Source organism: Nerophis ophidion, linkage group LG16, assembly GCF_033978795.1.
Source record: "Nerophis ophidion isolate RoL-2023_Sa linkage group LG16, RoL_Noph_v1.0, whole genome shotgun sequence".
NCBI lineage: Eukaryota > Metazoa > Chordata > Actinopteri > Syngnathiformes > Syngnathidae > Nerophis > Nerophis ophidion.
Genome location: NC_084626.1, coordinates 51,417,529 through 51,444,313, shown reverse-complemented (window position 1 = coordinate 51,444,313; position 26,785 = coordinate 51,417,529). Strand labels below are relative to the sequence as shown.

The 26,785-nt window shown below is 42.8% G+C and overlaps 1 protein-coding gene across 3 annotated transcripts in view; it reads left to right on the top strand.

The window, feature by feature from the left end:
• Positions 1-26,785, top strand: part of timeless (timeless circadian clock) — a 58,720-nt gene that overhangs the window by 2,057 nt on the left and 29,878 nt on the right. Inside the window, exons 2-12 of one of the 3 annotated variants that reach the window (XM_061875466.1) lie at positions 5,610-5,692; positions 5,764-5,917; positions 5,988-6,102; positions 6,183-6,245; positions 9,183-9,284; positions 11,460-11,615; positions 12,748-12,881; positions 12,962-13,049; positions 18,490-18,666; positions 21,515-21,732; positions 21,813-21,916. In XM_061875466.1, coding sequence (XP_061731450.1) covers positions 5,611-5,692; positions 5,764-5,917; positions 5,988-6,102; positions 6,183-6,245; positions 9,183-9,284; positions 11,460-11,615; positions 12,748-12,881; positions 12,962-13,049; positions 18,490-18,666; positions 21,515-21,732; positions 21,813-21,916 — 1,393 coding nt within the window. In that variant the 5' untranslated portion in view covers position 5,610. Of the gene's footprint in view, positions 1-5,574; positions 5,693-5,763; positions 5,918-5,987; positions 6,103-6,182; positions 6,246-9,182; positions 9,285-11,459; positions 11,616-12,747; positions 12,882-12,961; positions 13,050-18,489; positions 18,667-21,514; positions 21,733-21,812; positions 21,917-26,785 lie in introns of all 3 variants that reach the window. The other 2 variants (XM_061875465.1, XM_061875467.1) reach the window with 2 other exon arrangements.

Below are 26,785 nucleotides of genomic sequence, written 5' to 3'. Positions count from 1 at the left end.
CTCGGACTACGTTAAGGTAACGTGTGGAGTTCCCCAGGGTTCGGTCCTTGGCCCTGTACTCTTCAGCATCAACATGCTGCCGCTAGGTGACATCATACGCAAATACGGTATTAGCTTTCACTGTTATGCTGATGACACCCAACTCTACATGCCCCTAAAGCTGACCAACACGCCGGATTGTAGTCAGCTGGAGGCGTGTCTTAATGAAATTAAACAATGGATGTCCGCTAACTTTTTGCAACTCAACGCCAAAAAAACGGAAATGCTGATTATCGGTCCTGCTAGACACCGAACTCTATTTAATAATACAACTCTAACATTTGACAACCAAACAATTAAACAAGGCGACACGGTAAAGAATCTGGGTATTATCTTCCACCCAACTCTCTCCTTTGTAATTTTTTATTCAATATTGACATTTTTTTAATATTCCAGTAGCCTTTGCTTTTCAAAAAAAGCACTAAGTTTTTCATTTATATTAGGCCTTCAAACAAAACATGCATTCCAAAAAATAATAAAGTGCATTAAAGTGGATAAACTCACAATAAATGAATTATTGTCCTTTTGGCAAAAGTCTGCTTAGCCACAGTAGATATGCTAATAATGTAAACAGAAGGCTCAAGTAAATCTCAATAAGTGTGTGCTTGTAACCTCATACACTTATACAGGTAGCCTACACAACAGGCTAATAATGTAAACAGAGGCCCCACTAAATCTCAATAAGTGTGTGCATGTAACCTCATACACTTATACAGGTAGCCTACACAACATGCTAATAATGTAAACAGAGGCCCCACTAAATCTCAATAAGTGTGTGCATGTAACCTCATACACTTATACAGGTACACAACATATCCCAACGTCACTGCACGTTGGTTGATTGCGTCACCGCATCCAAAACTTGCGTCACACGCCACTATTCGGCCTTGTTTTTAACTCATTCCACCGAAGGCCGAATGTGGCTTTTTTTGCCATATTCGGCCGAATATATTCGGTTGCCGATTAATCGGTGCATCCCTAATTAACATTGCAACACATGCCAATACAGCCTTTTTAATTTACTAAATTTCAATTTTAAATTCACCGCTAAGTGTCCTGTTGAAAACGTCGCGGTATGATGACGCGTGCGTTTGACGTCTCGGGTTGTAGCAGGACATTATTTTCCAGCCCGATCCAAGCTATAAGTAGTCTGCTTTAATCGCATAATTACACAGTATTCTGGACATCTGTGTTGCTGAATCTTTTGCAATTTGTTCAATTAATAATGTAGAAGTCAAAGTAGAAAAATGGAGGTGGGAAGCTTTTAGCCTTTAGCCACACAAACACAGCTGGTGTTTCCTTGTTTAAAATTCCCGGAGGTGAAGCTTTAGTAGGGAACAGGGCGGTCAAGCCAGGGGTGCCCATTACGTCGATCGCGAGCTACCAGTCGACCGCGGGGGGTGTGTCAGTCAATCTCCAGCCAGGCTTTTAAAAAAAAATAGACCTAAAAATGAGTGATCATCAATCTTCACCAAGACGTCACTTAAATGACATTCACGGTACCGGAGGGTCTTGTGAGATGACGCTGGCTGCTGCAAGATCATTATTATGAAAATATGACCGAGAGGAAGGCCAGAAACACTTTTTATTTCAACAGACTCTCGCGCCGTACCTTCCGTCAAAACTCTAAAGGCCGACTGCACATTTCCTATCTTCACAATAAAAGCCCTGCTTCATGCTGCCTGCGCTAACTAAATACAGAGTCTCGGAAAACTGGCGTGCACAAGCGATCCCTCAGAAAGCTGGCGTGCACATCACTTGTGCACGCCAGCTTTCTGAGACTCTTATTTTGTTAGCGCAGGCAGCATGAAGCAGGGCTTTTATTGTGAAGATAGGAAATGTGCAGTCGGCCTTTAGAGTTTTGACGGAAGGGACGGCGCGAAAGTCTGTTGAAATAAAAAGTGTTTCTCGCCTTCCTCTCTGTCATTTTTTCATAATAATGAACTGGCAGCAGCCAGCGTCATCTCACAAGACCCTCGGGTGCCGTGAATGTCAATCAAGCAAGCTACGGAATTTGCCGCCAATGTTTTTCTTGTAAAGTGTATGGAAGCTGGATGAATTAGATGCCAAAAACCAACCACTTTCATGTGGTATTGTACAGAAAGGACAACTTTTTTTCTCCTCCATTTGAAAATGTGGGCGTTATCATCATTACTGTCTGATTCCAATCAATGCAAGTCATCAGAATCAGGTGATACACCAACTTATATTCTTGTCTTCGTGAAAGAAAGACATCTATATGTGTTACACATGATTGTATTATCATTAAACACATTTAACTTGTTTACAAAAATGTCTCTTTCATAAATAAATAAATATAAATGATATATAGAAATGAGGTAGATCCCCTCGAGTTGGTCAATTGAAAAGTAGCTCGCCTGCAGAAAAAGTGTGGGCACCCCTGGGTCAAGCGAACATGGATCCCGACTACATGTCTACCGGCCGGTTTCGGTGGTGAGTCTAACTAAGTACTTAGCGTAGTTATGAGCTGAGCCTGCGTCGGATGCGTCTATGCAGCTGCCGCGGACTATTACCTCCTCCCACGCAGACACTGGCTGTCAACACACCCGTGGCCACACCCCTCCGACTCTCAGGTACTGTATAATCTCACTAAAACAATAGGCAGATAAGGGATTTTCCAGAATTATCCTAGTAAATGTGATTTTTACAACATCTGAATCGCTCTCACTGCCCTTGTATTTTTTTTTCTTTCTTTTTTTTTCTAGTCCTTCACTCTCAATATCCTCATCCGCAAATCTTTCATCCTCACTCAAATTAATGGGCAAATTGTCGTTTTCTCGGTCCAAATCGCTCCCGGTGCTGGTGGCCATGATTGTAAACAATGTTCAGATGTGAGGAGCCTTACAACCTGTGATGTCACACACACATCGTCTGCTACTTCCGGTACAGGCAAGGCTTTTTTATTAGCGTCCAAAAGTTGCGAACTTTACCGTCTATGTTCTCTACTAAATCCTTTCAGCAAAAATATGGCAATATCGCGAAATGATCAAGTATGACACATAGAAAGGACCTGCTATCCCCGTTTGAATAAGATCTCATTTCAGTAGGCCTTTAAAGTCCCATCCATCCATCTTCTTCCGCTTATCCGAGGTCGGGTCGCGGGGGCAACAGCCTAAGCAGGGAAAGCCCAGACTTCCCTCTCCCCAGCCACTTCGTCCAGCTCTTCCCGGGGGATCCCGAGGCGTTTCCAGGCCAGCCGGGAGACATAGTCTTCCCAACGTGTCCTGGGTCTTCCCCGTGGCCTCCGACCGGTTGGACGTGCCCTAAACACCTCCCTAGGGAGGCGTTCCGGTGGCATTCAATTTGGATTGGCAAACACTTTAAAGTCCCATAATTGTTATATTTTGTTATTTATACAATCAATCAGTCAATATTTACTTATGTAGCCCTAAATCACGAGTGTCTCAAAGAGCTGCACAAGCCACAATGACATCCTCGGTTCAGATCCAACACCAGGGCAAGGAAAAACTCAACCCAATAGCATAATATCGTGAGAGTCCAGTCCATAGTGGATCTAACAAAATAGTGAGAGTCCAGTCCATAGTGGATCTAACAAAATAGTGAGAGTCCAGTCCATAGTGGATCTAACAAAATAGTGAGAGTCCAGTCCATAGTGGATCTAACATAATAGTGAGAGTCCAGTCCATGGTGGATGTAACATAATAGTGAGAGTCCAGTCCATAATGGATCTAACATAATAGTGTGAGACTCCAGTCCATAGTGGATCTAACATAATAGTGAGAGTCCAGTCCATAGTGGATCTAACATAATAGTGAGAGTCCAGTCCATAGTTGATCTAACATAATAGTGTGAGAGTCCAGTCCATAGTGGATCTAACATAATAGTGAAACTCCAGTCCATAGTGGATCTAACATAATAGTGAGAGTCCAGTCCATAGTGGATCTAACATAATAGTGTGAGAGTCCAGTCCATAGTGGATCTAACATGATAGTGAAAGTCCAGTCCATAGTGGACCTAACATAATAGTTTGAGAGTCCAGTCCATAGTGGATCTAACATAATAGTGAAACTCCAGTCCATAGTGGATTTAACATAATAGTGAGAGTCCAGTCCATATTGGATCTAACATGATAGTGAAAGTCCAGTCCATAGTGGACCTAACATAATAGTTTGAGAGTCCAGTCCATAGTGGATCTAACATAATAGTGAGAGTCCAGTCCATAGTGGATCTAACATAATTGTGTGAGAGTCCAGTCCATAGTGGATCTAACATAATAGTGAGAGTCCAGTCCATAGTTGATCTAACATAATAGTGAGACTCCAGTCCATAGTGGATCTAACATAATAGTGGGAGTCCAGTCCATAGTGTCTCTAACCTAATAGTGAGAGTCCAGTCCATAGTGGATCTAACATAATAGTGAGACTCCAGTCCATAGTGGATCTAACATAATAGTGGGAGTCCAGTCCATAGTGTCTCTAACCTAATAGTGAGAGTCCAGTCCATAGTGGATCTAACATAATAGTGAGACTCCAGTCCATAGTGGATCTAACATAATAGTGAGAGTCCAGTCCATAGTGTCTCTAACCTAATAGTGAGAGTCCAGTCCATAGTGGATCTAACATAATAGTGAGAGTCCAGTCCATAGTGGATCTAACATAATAGTGAGAGTCCAGTCCATAGTGGATCTAACATAATAGTGAGAGTCCAGTCCATAGTGTCTCTAACCTAATAGTGAGAGTCCAGTCCATAGTGGATCTAACATAATAGTGAGAGTCCAGTCCATAGTGGGGCCAGCAGGAGACCATCCTGAGCGGAGACGGGTCAGCACCACAGAGACGTCCCCAACCAGTGGACAGATGAGCGGTCCACCCCGGGTCTTGACTTAAACATGGCAACCGGACCTGTGCCCCCCCTTATTCCCTATATATATATATATATATATATATATATATATATATATATATATATATATATATATATATATATATATATATATATATATGGGCTTCACGGTGGCAGAGGGGTTAGTGCGTCTGCCTCACAATACGAAGGTCCTGCAGTCCTGGGTTCAAATCCAGGCTCGGGATCTTTCTGTGTGGAGTTTGCATGTTCTCCCCGTGAATGCGTGGGTTCCCTCCGGGTACTCCGGCTTCCTCCCACCTCCAAAGACATGCACCTGGGGATAGGTTGATTGGCAACACTAAATTGGCCCTAGTGTGTGAATGTGAGTGTGAATGTTGTCTGTCTATCTGTGTTGGCCCTGCGATGAGGTGGCGACTTGTACAGTGTGTACCCTGCCTTCCGCCCGATTGTAGCTGAGATAGGCGCCAGCGCCCCCCGTGACCCCGAAAGGGAATAAGCGGTAGAAAATGGATATATATATATATATATATATATATATATAGGGAATAAGCGGTAGAAAATGGCTGGATGGATATATATATCTTGGCATAGCCCTACGTTTACATTTAAAAATCAGTTTTTTTTATGTGCATACAATTTTTAACAAGCAAAGTCAGTATATTGAATTGTTTGTCCTGTAATCTGTCACAGACCGGACCTCTTTGACCTCACTGAAAGTTTTTCAGCATGAATTGTGAACTTCTGGCAACATGCACCGCTCTGGGATACCTGGAAGGAGACATTTATCACAAAGAAGTAGATTGTTTGGGTGAGTGTTTTGTTTTGAATGAATAGGTGCCTGTATCGTGACGACCATGAACAGAAATGTTTGCGTCTCAGAGAGCGTGAAAGACCTGATCAGGTACCTGCGCCATGAGGACGACACGCGTGACGTGCGCCAGCAGCTGGGCGAGGGCCACATTGTGGAACATGACCTTCTGCCTCTCATCACTCAGCACGGGCAAGACAAGGCCTTGTTTGATGCCTGCATAAGGTCATAGTACTTCCTGTCTCCCCCAAGTCTTCTGACATCCTAAATAATATGCATTGTTGTTATTTTGCAGGCTCATGGTCAATCTAACTCAACCTGCCATGCTTTGCTTCGGCAAAGTTCCCGATGACCCGGTGTTCAGACACCACTTCCTGCAAGTGACCTCTCATTTACAAGCCTACAAAGAGGTACTTACCTTTCCAATGCTTGATTAGTCGCCTCTTCTCTCAAGAACATCTTTATTAATAACATCCAGTTTGTATCGCAGGCATTTTCTAGTGAGAAGGTGTTTGGCATTTTAAGTGAGACACTCTACAACCTGTTACAACTGGTAAGTCATGACTCTCACACACGTATGTTGTTACACATCTGTCTTTATTCTGATACACGTATGTTGTTACACATCTGTCTTTATTCTGATACACGTATGTTGTTACACATCTGTCTTTATTCTGATACACGTATGTTGTTACACATCTGTCTTTATTCTGATACACGTATGTTGTTACACATCTGTCTTTATTCTGATACACGTATGTTGTTACACATCTGTCTTTATTCTGATACACATATGTTGTTACACATCTGTCTTTATTCTGATACACCTATTTTGTTACACATCTGTCTTTATTCTGATACACGTATGTTGTTACACATCTGTCTTTGTTCTGATACACGTATGTTGTTACACATCTGTCTTTATTCTGATACACGAATGTTGTTACACATCTGTCTTTATTCTGATACACGTATGTTGTTACACATCTGTCTTAATTCTTATACACGTATGTTGTTACACATCTGTCTTTATTCTTACACACGTATGTTGTTACACATCTGTCTTTATTCTGATACACGTATGTTGTTACACATCTGTCTTTATTCTGATACACGTATGTTGTTACACATCTGTCTTTATTCTGATACACATATGTTGTTACACATCTGTCTTTATTCTGATACACCTATGTTGTTACACATCTGTCTTTATTCTGATACACATATGTTGTTACACATCTGTCTTTATTCTGATACACCTATGTTGTTACACATCTGTCTTTATTCTGATACACGTATGTTGTTACACATCTGTCTTTATTCTGATACACGTATGTTGTTACACATCTGTCTTTATTCTGATAAACGTATGTTGTTACACATCTGTCTTTATTCTGATACACGTATGTTGTTACACATCTGTCTTAATTCTTATACACGTATGTTGTTACACATCTGTCTTTATTCTTATACACGTATGTTGTTACACATCTGTCTTTATTGTTATACACGTATGTTGTTACACATCTGTCTTTATTCTTATACACGTATGTTGTTACACATCTGTCTTTATTCTTATACACGTATGTTGTTATGTATGTTGTTCTCTTATGTGTAACTGCCATCATAGTGCAGTCTTCACGTATGTCTTATGTGTGACTGCCATCATATTGCAGTCTACACAAATCTCTTATGTGTGACTGCCATCATATTGCAGTCTACACGTATCTCTTATGTGTGACTGCCATCATATTGCAGTCTACACGTGCCTCTTATGTATGACTGCCATCATGTTGCAGTCCACACGTATCTCTTATGTGTGACTGCCATCATATCGCAGTCTACACGCATCTCTTATGTGTGACTGCCATCATATCGCAGTCTACACATATCTCTTATGTTTGACTGCCATCATATTGCAGTCTACACATGCCTCTTATGTATGACTGCCATCATGTTGCAGTCCACACGTATCTCTTATGTGTGACTGCCATCATATCGCAGTCTACACGCATCTCTTATGTGTGACTGCCATCATATCGCAGTCTACACATATCTCTTATGTGTGACTGCCATCATATTGCAGTCTACACATGCCTCTTATGTATGACTGCCATCATGTTGCAGTCCACACGTATCTCTTATGTGTGACTGCCATCATATCGCAGTCTACACGCATCTCTTATGTGTGACTGCCATCATATCGCAGTCTACACATATCTCTTATGTTTGACTGCCATCATGTTGCAGTCCACACGTATCTCTTATGTGTGACTGCCATCATATCGCAGTCTACACGCATCTCTTATGTGTGACTGCCATCATATCGCAGTCTACACATATCTCTTATGTGTGACTGCCATCATATTGCAGTCTACACATGCCTCTTATGTATGACTGCCATCATGTTGCAGTCCACACGTATCTCTTATGTGTGACTGCCATCATATCGCAGTCTACACGCATCTCTTATGTGTGACTGCCATCATATCGCAGTCTACACATATCTCTTATGTGTGACTGCCATCATATTGCAGTCTACACATGCCTCTTATGTATGACTGCCATCATATCGCAGTCTACACGCATCTCTTATGTGTGACTGCCATCATATCGCAGTCTACACATATCTCTTATGTGTGACTGCCATCATACTGCAGTCTACACATATCTCTTATATGTGATTGCCTTCATATTGCAGTCTACACATATCTCTTATGTGTGACTGCCATCATGTCACAGTCTACACTTATCTCTTATGTGTGACTGCCATCATGTCACAGTCTACACTTATATCTTATGTGTGACTGCCATCATGTCAGAGTCTACACTTATCTCTTATGTGTGACTGCCATCATGTCACAGTCTACACTTATCTCTTATGTGTGACTGCCATCATGTCACAGTCTACACATATCTCTTATGTGTGACTGCCATCATACTGCACTCTACACATATCTCTTATATGTGATTGCCTTCATATTGCAGTCTACACATATCTCTTATGTGTGACTGCCATCATGTCACAGTCTACACTTATCTCTTATGTGTGACTGCCATCATGTCACAGTCTACACTTATATCTTATGTGTGACTGCCATCATGTCACAGTCTACACTTATCTCTTATGTGTGACTGCCATCATGTCACAGTCTACACTTATCTCTTATGTGTGACTGCCATCATGTCACAGTCTACACTTATCTCTTATGTGTGACTGCCAACATTCTGCAGTCTACACATATCTTTTATGTGTGACTGCCATCTACTGATCACACTTATAATTTCGCCATGTACCAAATAACATAGTTTTAAGGTCGGTAAGCACAACCCAAATTATTCCCGTACGTTAGGCGCACCGGGTTATAAGGCGCACTGTGGAGTTTTGAGGAAATTAAAGGATTTTAAGGGCGCCTTATACTCTGAAAAATACGGTATGTTGTTACACATGTGTCATTATTCTTAGGAGTGTTTGCTCTTTTGTGTTTAGGAGTGGGAGCAGAGAGAGGAGGAAGACAACCTTCTGATTGAGAGAATTCTGCTTCTGGTCCGGAATGTTCTTCACGTGCCTGCAGATCCTTTAGAGGAGAAGGTGGGACTGGACGATGGTGGCAAAAATAATAATCACGATTATTTTTGATTGATATTGAAATCACGACAAATAACAGACAGAGAAACACCTTAAAATAATCCCAAACCATCGACATGGTGTCATTAAGTCAGTCGCCAAGGGAGCTCGCTTGTTAACCAGGCTACAGCACCGGCAACAACACACTCTCGTTCTTGTTATGCTCCGCTCGCGGCGGTTTGATGAGGTCATCAAGCGTCGCCAGTAAACCTCTCATGCTGCAGTCCTCAACTCCTGTGTTGTGTGTGGGAGAGGTGAGAGGGGAGGGGCTGCTGACTGGGAGACGCAACATCCGCGTTTGACTGGATATGTACCGCTTCATACAGCGGGGTTTTAAAAAGTCATTCATTTTACTTTTTAAAAGTGATACCGATAATTTTCGATATGACATTTTAATGCATTTATCGGCCGGTATTATCGGATATCTCTATTTAACATGTTTAGTTTCTTATACATCTGATCAAGTTGTAATTTTTAGTGCCACCCACAAGTACAAACCCCGTTTCCATATGAGTTGGCAAATTGTGTTAGATGTAAATATAAACAGAATACAATGATTTGCAAATCCTTTTCAACCCATATTCAGTTGAATATGCTACAAAGACAACATATTTGATGTTTTGTTTTTGTGCAAATAATCATTAACTTAAGAATTTGATGCCAGCAACACGTGACAAAGAAGTTGGGAAAGGTGGCAATAAATACTGATAAAGTTGAGGAATGCTCATCAAACACTTATTTGGAACATCCCACAGGTGTGCAGGCTAATTGGGAACAGGTGGGTGCCATGATTGGGTATAAAAAAAGCTTCCCAAAAATTGCTCAGTCTTTCACAAGAAAGGATGGGGCGAGGTACACCCCTTTGTCCACAACTGTGTGAGCAAATAGTCAGTTTAAGAACAACCTTTCTCAAAGTGCAATTGCAAGAAATTTTGTGATTTCAACATCTACGCTCCATAATATCATCAAAAGGTTCAGAGAATCTGGAGAAATCACTCCACGTAAGCGGCATGGCCGGAAACCAACATTGAATGACCGTGACCTTCGATCCCTCAGACGGCACTGTATCAAAAACCGACATCAATCTCTAAAGGATATCACCACATGGGCTCAGGAACACTTCAGAAAACCACTGTCACTAAATACATTTCGTTGCTACATCTGTAAGTCCAAGTTAAAGCTCTACTATGCAGAGCAAAAGCCATTTATCAACAACATCCAGAAACGCAGCGGGCTTCTCTGGGCCCGAGATCATCTAAGATGGACTGATGCAAAGTGGAAAAGTGTTCTGTGGTCTGACGAGTACTCATTTCAAATTGTTTTTGGAAATATTCGACATTGTGTCATCCAGATCAAAGGGGAAGCGAACCATCCAGACTGTTATCGATGCAAAGTTGAAAAGCCAGCATCTGTGATGGTATGGGGGTGCATTAGTGCCCAAGACATGGGTAACTTACACATCTGTGAAGGCACAATTAATGAAATGTTTTGGAACAACATATGCTGCCATCTAAGTGCCGTCTTTTTCATGGACGCCCCTGCTTATTTCAGCAAGACAATGCCAAGCCACATTCAGCACGTGTTACAACAGCGTGGCTTCGTGAAAAAAAGAGTGCGGGTACTTTCCTGGCCCGCCTGCAATCCAGACCTGTCTCTCATTAAAAATGTGTGGCGCATTATGAAGCATAAAATACGACAGCGGAGACCCCGGACTGTTGAACTACTGAAGCTCTACATAAAACAAGAATGGGAAAGAATTCCACTTTCAAAGCTTCAACAATTAGTTTCTTCAGTTCCCAAACGTTTATTGAGTGTTGTTAAAAGAAAAGGTGATGTAACACAGTGGTGAACATGCCCCTTCCCAACTACTTTGGCACGTGTTGCAGCCATGAAATTCTAAGTTAATTATTATTTGCAAAAAAAAAAAAAAAGTATGAATTTGAACATCAAATATGTTGTCTTTGTAGCATATTCAACTGAATATGGCTTGAAAAGGATTTGCAAATCATTGTATTCTGTTTATATTTACATCTAACACAATTCCCTAACTCATATGGAAGCAGGGTTTGTAATTACTTTTAAGCGGAGGTGGTCTATAAAATGGAGGATGTATGAAGTCAGATCTTGCTGTCTCTGTAGAAAGTGGACGATGACGCCAGTGTCCACGACCGGCTGCTTTGGGCCATTCACATGAGCGGCTTTGACGACCTGGTCAAGTTCTTGGCCTCGGCCCAGAGTGAGCAGCAGTGGAGCATGCACGTGTTGGAAATCATTTCCCTCATGTTCAGAGACCAGGTAACGCCAAATCTCCTTCTCCTAATCTTATGTGTACGCCAGGGTGCCCACACTTTTTCTGCAGGCGAGCTACTTTTCAATTGACCAACTCGAGGGGATCTACCTCATTTATATATATCATTTATATTTATTTATTTATGAAAGAGACATTTTTGTAAACAAGTTAAATGTGTTTAATGATAATACAAGCATGTGTAACACATATAGATGTCTTTCTTTCACAAAGACAAGAATATAAGTTGGTGTATTACCTGATTCTGATGACTTGCATTGATTGGAATCAGACAGTAATGATGATAACGCCCACATTTTCAAATGGAGGAGAAAAAAAGTTGTTCTTTCTGTACAATACCACATGAAAGTGGTTGGTTTTTGGCATCTAATTCATCCAGCTTCCATACACTTTACAAGAAAAACATTGGCGGCAAATTCCGTAGCTTGCTTGATTGACATTCACGGCACCCGAGGGTCTTGTGAGATGACGCTGGCTGCTGCCAGTTCATTATTATGAAAAAATGACAGAGAGGAAGGCGAGAAACACTTTTTATTTCAACAGACTTTCGTCAAAACTCTAAAGGCCGACTGCACATTTCCTATCTTCACAATAAAAGCCCTGCTTCATGCTGCCTGCGCTAACAAAATAACAGTCTCAGAAAGCTGGCGTGCACAAGTGATGTGCACGCCAGCTTTCTGAGGGATCGCTTGTGCACGCCAGTTTTCCGAGACTCTGTATTTAGTTAGCGCAGGCAGCATGAAGCAGGGCTTTTATTGTGAAGATAGGAAATGTGCAGTCAGCCTTTAGAGTTTTGACGGAAGGTACAGCGCGAGAGTCTGTTGAAATAAAAAGTGTTTCTCGCCTTCCTCTCGGTCATATTTTCATAATAATGATCTTGCAGCAGCCAGCGTCATCTCACAAGACCCTCCGGTACCGTGAATGTCATTTAAGTGACGTCTTGGTGAAGATTGATGATCACTCATTTTTAGGTCTATTTTTTTTAAAAGCCTGGCTGGAGATCGACTGACACACCCCCCGCGGTCGACTGGTAGCTCGCCATCGACGTAATGGGCACCCCTGGTGTACGCCTTTGCTTCAGCCGCTGGTTCTTTAGGCCTTGTTGTGACGTGTTTGCAGACACCTGACACCTTGGTGAGTGCCGGGCACGCTCGCTCTGCAGAGGAGAAGCAGAGAGACACCTCGGAGCTGGAGCTGCTGAGGCAGAAGGAGCAGGCGGAGAAACGATCTCGTACGCTGCAAAGAGGAAGCAGGTCGCTATTTTCAAACCGCCACATTTGACCAGCCAGCCTGAAATGTATCGTTTATCATCCACGTGGTTTATGATTCCCAGACATTCCCGATTTGGTGGCTCTTTTGTGGTGAAAGGCCTGAAGGCCATCGGAGACAACGATATGATTTATCACAGAAATGTTACCAACGTGAGTACAGCGACTTCCAAAGTGATATTTTAGAAAAGCAGTTCAATGACAAAACCAGTGAAGTTGTCACGTTGTGTAAATGGTAAGTGTCAGGTTCAAACACTGATGACATCTATTGAACAGGACAAGAAGCAAGGAATCAAACAGAGACAGAATTCATTGTGGTTCAGTGAGGAGAAACGTATACATTTAGATAAATAGATAGATAGATAGATAGTACTTTATTTATTCCGTCAGGAGAGTTCCTTCAGGAAAATTACAATTTTCAGCACAATCCCATTCAAGATCAGACATTACAGGGAGACAGAACAGGATCACTGACGGGTCTGCCGGCTTCCAGCGCCCCTTACAAAAAAGATGACATACAGGTAAACAAGGGGGGGGTTAAGAAAAAAATAGAAGATTGAAATAAAATTAAAAAATCGGTCTTAGCCTAGGCCCTGGAGTGGGGGTGCAGACTGAGGCCAAGGGGAAAAAAAAAAAAAAATTGTACCCTTGGACAGTGTCATTATGCTCTGCCAACGGATTGAAGTGAATTATATTTATATAGCGCTTTTCTCAAGTGACTCAAAGCGCTTTACATAGTGACACCCAATATCTTTGATTGATTGATTGATACTTTTATTAGTAGATTGCACAGTACAGTACATATTCCCTACAATTGACCACTAAATGGTAACACCCCAATAAGTTTTTCAACTTGTTTAAGTCGGGGTCCACGTTAATCAATTCATGGTAGTTACATCTAAGTTACATTTAAACCAGTGTGGGTGGCACTGGGAGCAGGTGGGTAAAGTGTCTTGCCCAAGGACACAACGGCAGTAACTAGGATGGCACAAGCGGGAATCGAACCTGCAACTCTCAAGTTGCTGACACGGCCACTCTACCAACCGAGCTATGCCGCCTCCTCCTTTTATTTGGACCTTCCCTGACCACATGGCAACAGCGGATTCCAAAGGGACGAGGTCTTAAAATAGTTCAAAAAGAGGTCGTAAAAGAGTTTAAAAAAGTGGTCGTCTGGAACTTGGGCAGATCCTGCCTTCTCTCCGCTTTGTAGTTCTTGGGCTAAAACTACGTCTTTCTGTTGATTACAATACATGAAAGAAACAGAAACACCTTCATGTTGCTTCCCATCCTACACAGTGGAGTTTTACAAGACTTCTTCTCGGTAGGTTCAAAGACACTTTTTGTCTTCTTGCCAGGAACTCATTTCAACACAAAGTATTGTCATAATTCACATGGAATTATTCTGACAGTAAATAAAAAGAGAATACAATGATACGGGGACGGCGTGGCGCGGTGGGAGATCGGCCGTGCGCAACCCGAGGGTCCCTGGTTCAATCCCCACCTAGTACCAACCTCGTCACGTCCGTTGTGTCCTTGAGCAAGACACTTACAACTGGGTTCTATTAACACTGATACGATTGTATATACGGCGGACACTGCCCTCCAAAATAGTTTCTCTCGTTTTGAGGAAATAATATTAGAGGAATTGTTACAACGTGTAAATGGAATAAAACAAACATGTTCACTTGACCCTCTTCCTGGGAAACTGATCAAGGAGCTCTTTGTATTATTAGGTCCATCAGTGCTAAATATTATAAACTTATCACTTTCCTCGGGCACGTTCCCCTAGCATTCAAAAAAGCGGTTATTCATCCTCTTCTTAAAAGACCTAACCTCGATCCTGACCTCATGGTAAACTACCGACCGGTGTCTCACCTTCCCTTTATTTCAAAAATCCTCGAAAAAATTGTTGCGGAGCAGTTAAATGAACACTTAGCGTCTAACAATCTATGTGAAACCTTTCAATCCGGTTTCAGACCAAATCACTCCACGGAGACAGCCCTCGCAAAAATGACTAATGATTTATTGCTAACGATGGATTCTGATGCGTCATCTATGTTGCTGCTCCTCGATCTTAGCGCTGCCTTCGATACCGTCGATCATAATATTTTATTAGAACGTATCAAATCACGAATTGGTAGGATGCAGTGCGGTTCCCATAACAATGTGACCTCGGACTACGTTAAGGTAACGTGTGGAGTTCCCCAGGGTTCGGCTGGGGTCATCTCTGCGCTGCTGATCCGCCTCCGCTTGGGATGGTTTCCTGCTGGCTCCGCTGTGAACGGGACTCTCGCTGCTGTGTTGGATCCGCTTTGGACTGGACTCTCGCGACTGTGTTGGATCCACTATGGATTGAACTTTCACAGTATCATGTTAGACCCGCTCGACATCCATTGCTTTCGTCCTCTCCAAGGTTCTCATAGTCATCATTGTCACCGACGTCCCACTGGGTGTGAGTTTTCCTTGCCCTTATGTGGGCCTACCGAGGATGTCGTGGTGGTTTGTGTAGCCCTTTGAGACACTAGTGATTTAGGGCTATATAAGTAAACATTGATTGATTGATTGATTGATTGATTGACTTCACCCTTGCTCCTGATGGGTGCTGGTTAGCGCCTTGCATGGCAGCTCCCTCCATCAGTGTGTGAATGTGTGTGTGAATGGGTAAATGTGGAAGTAGTGTCAAAGCACTTTGAGTACCTTGAAGGTAGAAAAGCGCTATACAAGTACAACCCAATGATTTGCAAATCCTTTTCAACTTATATTCAATTGAATAGACTGCAAAGACAAGATATTTAATGTTCACACTGGAAAACTTTGTTGTTTTTTGCAAATATTAGCTCATTTGGAATTTGATTCCTGCAACATGTTTAAAAAAATCTTGCACAAGTTGCAAAAAAGACTGCTCATCAAAGACTTATTTGGAACATCCCACAGGTGTGCAGGCTAATTGGGAACAGGTGGGTGTCATGATTTGGTATAAAAGTAGCTTCCGTGAAATGCTCACTCATTCACAAACAAGGACAGGGCGAGGGTCACCACTTTGTCAACAAATGCCTGAGTAAATTGTCCAACAGTTTAAGAACAACATTTCTCAACCAGCTATTGCAAGGAGGAATAGCTCATCAAACACTTATTTGGAGCATCCCACAGGTGTGCAGGCTAATTGGGAACAGGTGGGTGCCCTGATTGGGTATAAAAACAGCTTCCCAAAAAAATGCTGTCTTTCACAAGAAAGGATGGGGCGAGGTACACCCCTTTGTCCACAACTGTGTGAGCAAATAGTCAAACAGTTAAAGAACAACGTTTCTCAAAGTGCAATTGCATGAAATTTAGGGATTTCACCATCTACGCTCTGTAATATCACCAAAAGGTTCAGATAATCTGGAAAAAATCACTGCATGTAAGCGGCAAAGCCGTGACCTTCGATCCCTCAGGCGCTACTGTTTCAGAAACTGACATCGGCGTGTAAAGGATATCACCACATGGGCTCAGGAACACTTCATAAAGCCACTGTCAGTGAATACAGTTGGTCGCTACATCTGTAAGCGCAAGTTAAAACTCTACTATGCAAAGGCATTTATCAACAACACCCAGAAACGCAGCCAGCTTTGCTGAGCCCAAGCTCTTCTAAGATGGACTGATGCAAAGTTGAAAAGTGTTCTGTGGTCTGACGAGTCCACATTTCAAATTGTTTTTGGAAACTGCGGACGTGGTGTCCTCCGGAACAAAGAGGAAAAGAACCATCCAGACTAGGCGCAAAGTTGAAAAGCCAGCATCTGTGATGGTATGGGAGTGTATTAGTGCCCATCATCATCGGAGGTCACTCGAACGAGTATGACGATCCTCCTGGTAGGGGGTGTATCACTTTATGGAGGATGCCTGTGCCGTGGGAAGACTGGTGCACAGACAGTCACCACACGATCCTTGACAGATCCAGGTCAGGGTCCAATGGCATGGAGTCCAAGACGACTGGGGACCTTTTTCTGCTGCAGCCTTCAGCCGCCATCCAGCCGTTGTGACGCTCCATAGGGTTAGCAATCATCCTCCGTTGAGGTCCTGGGTTTGTATTTCCCCACAACTGAGCCCACATGGATGTGGGGGTGCCTTCTTCCGCCATCGCAGCCGTTGTGGTGGTTCACACATCTACCGTCTTCCGCCTGTTCCGCCATTGAGGTCTTCACCGTATCCCTAGCTAGGGGGCAGTCAGGTACTAGGCCTTTGCCAAGGGCCATCTGGGGCAACAGTAGTCAAGGGGTTCACCTCCTAGTGCCCCAAGACACCATAGAGGAGCCTCCACTGCTGGATGCACTTTAACCTCATGCCCAGGACATTCTCATCATCAGCCGTTGTCAGTCCACTGCTGGACGAAAGCCTAAGCATGTTTCTGCCATTTGGCGTACTTTTCATGTTGGTTATTAGCCTACACCTTCCACGCTGGCTTGGTGCGGATTGGAAGGGCAGGACATTATTAGTGCCCAAAGTATGGGTAACTTACACATCTGTGATTAATGCTGAAAGGTACATACAGGTTTTGGAGCAACATACACTATGTTGCTATCCAAGCAACGTTATGGACGCCCCTGCTTATTTCAGCAAGCATGTGTTACAACAGCGTGGCTTCGTAGTAAAAGAGTGCGAATACTAGACTGGCCTGCCTGTAGTCCAGACCTATCTCCCATTAAAAATGTGTGGTGCATTATGAAGCCTAAAATATCAGAAGAGAGACCGCGGACTGTTGAACAACTTAAGCTGTACATCAAGCAAGAAGGGGAAATAATTCCACTTCAAAAATGTGTCTCCTCAGTTCCCAAACCTTTACTGAGTGTTGTTAAAAGGAAAGGCCATGTAAAACACTGGTAAAAATGCCCCTGTAACTTACACATCTGCGAAAGCACCATTAATTGTGGGGTGGTATAGCTCGGTTGGTAGAGCGGCCGTGCCAGCAACTTGAGGGTTGCAGGTTCAATCCCCGCTTCCGCCATCCTAGTCACTGCCGTTGTGTCCTTGGGCAAGACACTTTACCCACCTGCTCCCAGTGCCACCCACACTGGTTTAAATGTAACTTAGATATTGGGTTTCACTATGTAAAGCGCTTTGAGTCACTTGAGAAAAAGCGCTATATAAATATCATTCACTTCAAAATATCATTCACTAATGCTGAAAGGTACATACAGCTTTTGGAACAACATATGCTGCCATCCAAGCGCCGTCTTTTTCATGGACGCCCCTGCTTATTTCAGCAAGACAATGCCAAGCCACATTCAGCACGTGTTACAACAGCGTGGCTTTGTAAAAAAAGAGTGCGGGTACTTGTAGGTTCGATTCCCGCTTGTGCCATCCTAGTTACTACCGTTGTGTCCTTGGGCAAGACACTTTACCCACCTGCTCCCTGTGCTGCCATTAAATTCTAAGTTCATGATTATTTGCAAAAAAAAAATGTTAAATATCTTGTCTTTGCAGTCTATTCAATTGAATATAAGTTGAAAAGGATTTTCAAATCATTGTATTCTGCTTTTATTTACCATTTACAGAACGTGACAACTTCACTGCTTTTGGGTTTTGTACCAATCGGTCCGTTGTGTGCTTCTCCCAGTTCAAAAACTACACCCACGACCTCGGTAAAGCTGTGAGACGCGTCCCTCGGCGAAACAGACAAGCCCAGGAAAACATGGACAAACGGCGCTCAGCTTTCAACGTCCGACTCTTCCTGCGAGAGTTTTGCGTGGACTTCTTGGAGAACTGCTACAACCGTCTCATGTACCTTGTCAAGGTCAGCAACGAAGCCCTTTTTTTGGGAAGCAAAGTCGACTTTTGTAATCATCCATAACAGGGATGTACCACTGATTTGGACCATTTTTGTGAAATGCAGATGACACAGTATTTCTAGTTGGCTGGCTGATAAGCGGCTAGCAGCTAACTATGGCTGCTACAGTATTTCTAGTTGGCTGGCTGATAAGCGGCTAGCAGCTAACTATGGCTGCTACAGTATTTCTAGTTGGCTGGCTGATAAGCGGCTAGCAGCTAACTATGGCTGCTACAGTATTTCTAGTTGGCTGGCTGATAAGCGGCTAGCAGCTAACTATGGCTGCTACAGTATTTCTAGTTGGCTGGCTGATAAGCGGCTAGCAGCTAACTATGGCTGCTACAGTGTTTCTAATTGGCTGGCTGATAAGCGGCTAGCAGCTAACTATAGCTGCACGATTCAGTGTTTCCCCCAGAAAATGTGTCAGTTAAGGTGGTGTCTCTCCAGCGGACAGACCGGGGAAGGGGGTGGGTGGGTAGTAAGGATCGGTGTAACTCAGCCTGTCGCCATCACATTTCCACCTCGTCGCTGCCACCACAGCCTGGGGGACAGTAGACTCCAGACTGTGGTGAAGTAGGCCAGCTTCGTCGCGTGAAGAAGCCTACAATTTTTGGTTGTGTTTTCCGCTCCATTTGCTGAATGGCGATATACGATATATATCTCAATATTTTTTCTGTAATGTAAAAACAATACACAAAACAGCCCTAGTTACCTGAGATACAAAATATGTCATTATTATGACTTAGTAAGTCAATATTTTGACTTACTAATTTACTAAGTCGAAATAATGACTTACTAAGTCAAAATAATGACTTAATAGGTCAAATTAACAACTTACTGTATGTAAGCCTTTGGAATAAGCGTTTGAAAAAAAGACTTAAAAGTGGGGCCACATGCTGACATATGCTCAACTCATCATGCTTAATTTTACAGCATTTGGGAAGCCTGTAGTTTATCTTTATTATGTAAATGTTATATTTTTATCAACATGTGATAGCAGGGACGCTGCCATTCAAAACTAGGCTGCTACATTACTACCGATTAATGTAACTATAGCTGAAAAAATAGTACTATAGCAATAGGAGAGACTACTCATCCCTGAACACCATGGAGTTCATGTAGGCTTTATGATGCACTTACATTATTATATCAACTATCAGAGACCAAAACACTTCATTAAACATAATGTTGTTTTTTTGCTCTTCAACACAACCATATTTACACAGAAAAAGGTAAAGTGAAATAACTGTAGGTCAATAATGTTTGTCTTTGTCTCAGACTGACAGGGCTTTGCTGTCCGTAACGCACACACACATCGCACAGTGAGCTAACGTTACGCTAAAAGCTAATTAGCCTTCACCTCAAGGACTGCAAGCGAGCTGAGTTGCCGCTTATGTTTCTAGAATAGGTCTGGGCAATTATTTGAATCTGGGGGCAAATTTAGATTTAAAAAAAAGTGTGTCTGGGGGCCGGGATATCTATTTTTAGGAACACTGATACAAAACCTCACAATAATGATTAAAAGCTAAAAAAGTTATGACAGAACGCCTTAAAAAACGGAATTGGAATTTTTTTTTTTTTACTGAATGACATACCCAGAATGTACATGAAAATAAATAGTGGGATTTACAATATTAACTATCCATCCATTTTCTACCGCTTATTCCCTTTCGGGGTCGCGGGGGGCGCTGGCGCCTATCTCAGCTACAATCGGGCGGAAGGCGGGGTACACCCTGGACAAGTCGCCACCTCATCGCAGGGCCAACACAGATATACAGACAACATTCACACACTAGAGCCAATTTAGGGTTGCCAATCAACCTATCCCCAGGTGCATGTCTTTGGAAGTGGGAGGAAGCCGGAGTACCCGGAGGGAACCCACGCAGTCACGGGGAGAACATGCAAACTCCACACAGAAAGATCCCGAGCCTGGATTTGAACCCAGGACTGCAGGACCTTCGTATTGTGAGGCAGACGCACTAACCCCTCTGCCACCGTGAAGCCCCACTATTAATTCATATTAACTATGAATGATAAAACACTGAATATTGACAACATATTTTACAATCAACAGAAACGCAACCAAAATGCAACAAACAGTGAAATAACCCCCACCTACAATCTGAGATATCTTAAAGTGACCATAATAAGTTATTAGATGACCGTAGTAACTAATTAGATGACCATAGTTACTAGTATATGATGCAGATTCCAAGCATTGAAAGACTTAGTATAGTTGAAGACTTCGGTCATTAGAAAACATCACTGCACATCATAATGGCAGCTACACTTTCCATCTTAAACATCTAAAACCAATTATTTGGGAATATCCTGCGGGCCCTTAATTTGCCCAGGTCTGTTTTAGAACGTCAAGGGGTTCATTTTGATGTTACTAGTACTTGACTGGGAAGTGTTTATTATAATTTGGGGAGAGTCCGCTGGATTACCTGCTAAACACCTTTCTGCTCACTCCACCAAAGGAGCTCCGACTTCATGCGCTCTGAATACGCACTGCTGATTGGCTGTTACCGCTTTGCATGTAACCAATCAGATGGTTTCTGTGGGCGGGACAATGCTGGGTGCTGCAGAGACATACTGACGGAGGCAGAAGCAGAACTAAGCGGAGCAGCTTGTTAAGACTTTAGGTTAGGCTGCGGGAAACCCTGCGATTAATCGACATCCAAGCGACATTGAGGTTTTAAATAAAGGTTTTATTTTAAGCGCCGTCAGCGGCATTTCAATTCTTCAAAAAGTGCAGTTCCCCATTAAATGACTGTGAATAGTTCCCAGTCTTTGTTTGCCTCCTCTTCCGCAGGAGAGTCTGATTCGGGAGCAGAGCCAGCAGCACGACGAGACCTACTACCTGTGGGCGCTCAGCTTCTTCATGGCCTTCAACCGTGGCAACGCCTTCCGTGCCGATTTAGTTTCCGAGACCATGTCCAGTCGCGCGTTCCATTTCATTGAGCGCAACATCACCAACTACTACGAGATGATGCTGACCGACCGCAAGGAGGCCACGTCCTGGTCCCGCAGGTCACTGGCAAGCAGCTTTGGGGAAAAAATGTCCTCAATGTGGCGGTCCTGACGCTTCCCCTTCCTCTTTTTCCCGCTAGGATGCACCTGGCGCTGAAGGCATACCAGGAGCTGCTGCTCACCGTTAATGAGATGGACCGATCACACGACGGAAGCATCCGTCACAGTGCCAATGTTATCAAAAGTATGACTTCCTTCAATACAACAACTGTACTTTATACAGTTTATATATATATATATATATGTATATTTATATATAAAACAGATGTTTCTAAGGTACGGGGGTCGTAAACAGCCGTCGCCTTTAGTTACAAAACAGTTAAAGAAAAGGTCGCCTGGAGGGGAGTCTGTCAGGTTCAAACACTGATGACATCTATTAATCAGACAAGAAGCAAGGAACCATGCAGAGACAGAGTTCAATTTAGCTCATGAGGAGAACGCATGGAGATGCACACTGAGTCACAGTCTCTCCCTACGCTATAAGGCTCAGCTCCCGGGTCCCTCTATGTATGCAGGAGTTCCATAGTCAACATCACTGAGGCTGCCTCTAAAAGTTTAAGTTTAATTTGAAATAGGGACAGATACAGAAACATAGATATCTGAAACAGTTATCCAATGTATGCACCATAGTGTTTGTAGCCAAAGCTAATTTACAACACTTGTCCCCAACAACAACAACACAGATCTAACATTAAAATAGAACAATTAAAAGAACGAGGCAAAGAGGAGTCGATCATTGTCAGGTTGAAACACCGATGGCATCTATTAAACAAGACAAGAAGCAAGGAATCAAACAGAAGACCGAATTAAATTTGGCTCAATGAGGAGAACCGCAGACACCTGTACCCTTGTTCAGTGTTCCACGCTCTGACCAAAGATTGTACGTCTCCTCTTTAATTGGACTTTCCCTGATTACATGGCAACAGCTGTTTCTAAGGGACAGGGATCAGACAGTTGTATTAATTTCGAGAAAAATGCTTTAAAAATCACAGTAAATTTTACAATTTTAACAAAATCTATTGCTACTTTTACATTGCACAATTTGATGGATAACTTGCTTTGGAATCATTATTATTATTATTATTTATTTCTATTTAAAAAATGGTTTGAATGTTTGATAATATATTTTTGCATAATTAGACATAATTTAAGTTAACAAAATTTGCGATTGAATGAATTGCATTTTTTTTTTCTGCCAAAATAGAAATAAAGAATGTATTTAGTAAGAAACGTTACAGTACTTTATTAATACATCAAATTTCCAGGATTTCGAGGGCCAAATAAAATGAACTGGAAGGGGGTCGTAAACAGCCGCTGCCTTTGGTCCCAAAACAGTTAAAAAAAAAGCTGCCTGGAGGGGGGGGGGGGTCAGGTCCTGCTTCCTTTTCGCTTTGTAGATCTTGCGCCTCTTTTATTTGGACTTTCCCTGATTACATGGCAACAGTTGTTTCTAAAGGAAGGGGGTCGTAAACAGCCGCTGACTTTGGTCACAAAACAGTTTAAAGAAAAAGCTGCCTGGAGGGGGGTCAGGTCCTACTTCCTTTTTCGCTTTGTGGATCTCGCGCCTCCTCTTCTATTTGGACTTTCCCTGATTACATGGCAACTGTTGTTTCTAAAGGAAGGGGGTCGTAAACAGCTGCTGACTTTGGTCACAAAACAGTTCAAATAAAAGGTGCCTGGAGGGGGGTCAGGTCCTACTTCTATTCCGCTTTGTAGAGCTCGCACCTCCTCTTTTATTTGGACTTTCCCTGATTACATGGCAACTGTTGTTTCTAAAGGAAGGGGGTCGTAAACAGCTGCTGACTTTGGTCACAAAACAGTTAAAAAAAAAGCTGCCTGCAGGGGGGTCAGGTCCTACTTCCTTTTTCGCTTTGTGGATCTCGTGCCTCCTCTTTTATTTGGACTTACCCTGATTAAATGGCAACAGCTGTTTCTAAAGGAAGGGGGTCGTAAACAGCTGCTGACTTTGGTCACAAAACAGTTTAAAGAAAAAGTCCTGCTTCCTTTTCGCTTTGTAAATCTCGAACCTCCTCTTTTATTTGGACTTTCCCTTATTACATGGCAACAGTTGTTTCTAAAGGGAGGGGGTCGTAAACAGCTGCTGACTTTGGTCACAAAATAGTTAAAATAAAAGGTACCTGGAGGGGGGTCAGGTCCTACTTCCATTCCGCTTTGTAGATCTCGCACCTCCTCTTTTATTTGGACTTTCCCTGATTACATGGCAACTGTTGTTTCTAAAGGAAGGGGGTCGTAAACAGCTGCTGACTTTGGTCACAAAACAGTTAAAAAAAAAAAGTGCCTGGAGGGGGTTCAGGTCCTACTTCTATTCCGCTTTGTAGAGCTTGCACCTCCTCTTTTATTTGGACTTTCCCTTATTACATGGCAACAGTTGTTTCTAAAGGGAGGGGGTCGTAAACAGCTGCTGACTTTGGTCACAAAATAGTTAAAATAAAAGGTACCTGGAGGGGGGTCAGGTCCTACTTCCATTCCGCTTTGTAGATCTCGCACCTCCTCTTTTATTTGGACTTTCCCTGATTACATGGCAACTGTTGTTTCTAAAGGAAGGGGGTCGTAAACAGCTGCTGACTTTGGTCACAAAACAGTTAAAAAAAAAAAGTGCCTGGAGGGGGTTCAGGTCCTACTTCTATTCCGCTTTGTAGAGCTTGCACCTCCTCTTTTATTTGGACTTTCCCTGATTACATGGCAACAGTTGTTTCTAAAGGAAGGGGGTCGTAAACAGCTGCTGACTTTGGTCACAAAACAGTTTAAAGAAAAAGTCCTGCTTCCTTTTCGCTTTGTAAATCTCGAACCTCCTCTTTTATTTGGACTTTCCCTGATTACATGGCAACAGTTGTTTCTAAAGGAAGGGGGTCGTAAACAGCTGCTGACTTTGGTCACAAAACAGTTCAAATAAAAGGTGCCTGGAGGGGGGTCAGGTCCTACTTCCATTCCGCTTTGTAGATCTCGCACCTCCTCTTTTATTTGGACTTTCCCTGATTACATGGCAACTGTTGTTTCTAAAGGAAGGGGGTCATAAACAGCTGCTGAGTTTGGTCACAAAACAGTTAAAAAAAAGCTGCCTGGAGGGGGGTCAGGTCCTACTTCTATTCCGCTTTGTAGATCTCGAACCTCCTCTTTTATTTGGACTTTCCCTGATTACATGGCAACAGTTGTTTCTAAAGGAAGGGGGTCGTAAACAGCTGCTGACTTTGGTCACAAAACAGTTCAAAGAAAAAGTCCTGCTTCCTTTTCGCTTTGTAGATCTCGCGCCTCCTCTTTTATTTGGACTTTCCCTGATTACATGGCAACTGTTGTTTCTAAAGGAAGGGGGTCATAAACAGCTGCTGAGTTTGGTCACAAAACAGTTAAAAAAAAGCTGCCTGGAGGGGGGTCAGGTCCTACTTCTATTCCGCTTTGTAGATCTCGAACCTCCTCTTTTATTTGGACTTTCCCTGATTACATGGCAACTGTTGTTTCTAAAGGAAGGGGGTCGTAAACAGCTGCTGACTTTGGTCACAAAACAGTTAAAAAAAAAAAGTGCCTGGAGGGGGTTCAGGTCCTACTTCTATTCCGCTTTGTAGAGCTTGCACCTCCTCTTTTATTTGGACTTTCCCTGATTACATGGCAACAGTTGTTTCTAAAGGAAGGGGGTCGTAAACAGCTGCTGACTTTGGTCACAAAACAGTTCAAAGAAAAAGTGCCTGGAGGGGGTTCAGGTCCTACTTCTATTCCGCTTTGTAGATCTCGAACCTCCTCTTTTATTTGGACTTTCCCTGATTACATGGCAACTGTTGTTTCTAAAGGAAGGGGGTCGTAAACAGCTGCTGACTTTGGTCACAAAACAGTTTAAAGAAAAAGTGCCTGGAGGGGGTTCAGGTCCTACTTCTATTCCGCTTTGTAGATCTTGCGCCTCCTCTTTTATTTGGACTTTCCCTGATTACATGGCAACAGTTGTTTCTAAAGGAAGGGGGTCGTAAACAGCTGCTGACTTTGGTCACAAAACAGTTTAAAGAAAAAGTCCTGCTTCCTTTTCGCTTTGTAAATCTCAAACCTCCTCTTTTATTTGGACTTTCCCTGATTACATGGCAACAGTTGTTTCTAAAGGAAGGGGGTCGTAAACAGCTGCTGACTTTGGTCACAAAACAGTTCAAATAAAAGGTGCCTGGAGGGGGGTCAGGTCCTACTTCCATTCCGCTTTGTAGATCTCGCACCTCCTCTTTTATTTGGACTTTCCCTGATTACATGGCAACTGTTGTTTCTAAAGGAAGGGGGTCATAAACAGCTGCTGAGTTTGGTCACAAAACAGTTAAAAAAAAGCTGCCTGGAGGGGGGTCAGGTCCTACTTCTATTCCGCTTTGTAGATCTCGAACCTCCTCTTTTATTTGGACTTTCCCTGATTACATGGCAACAGTTGTTTCTAAAGGAAGGGGGTCGTAAACAGCTGCTGACTTTGGTCACAAAACAGTTCAAAGAAAAAGTCCTGCTTCCTTTTCGCTTTGTAGATCTCGCGCCTCCTCTTTTATTTGGACTTTCCCTGATTACATGGCAACTGTTGTTTCTAAAGGAAGGGGGTCATAAACAGCTGCTGAGTTTGGTCACAAAACAGTTAAAAAAAAGCTGCCTGGAGGGGGGTCAGGTCCTACTTCTATTCCGCTTTGTAGATCTCGAACCTCCTCTTTTATTTGGACTTTCCCTGATTACATGGCAACTGTTGTTTCTAAAGGAAGGGGGTCGTAAACAGCTGCTGACTTTGGTCACAAAACAGTTCAAAGAAAAAGTCCTGCTTCCTTTTCGCTTTGTAGATCTCGCGCCTCCTTTTTTATTTGGACTTTCCCTGATTACATGGCAACTGTTGTTTCTAAAGGAAGGGGGTTGTAAACAGCCCTGACTTTGGTCACAAAACAGTTTAGAAAAAAAGCTGCCTGGAGGGGGGTCAGGTCCTACTTCCTTTTTCGCTTTGTGGATCTCGCGCCTCCTCTTTTATTTGGACTTTCCCTGATTACATGGCAACAGTTGTTTCCAAAGGAAGGGGGTCGTAAACAGCTGCTGACTT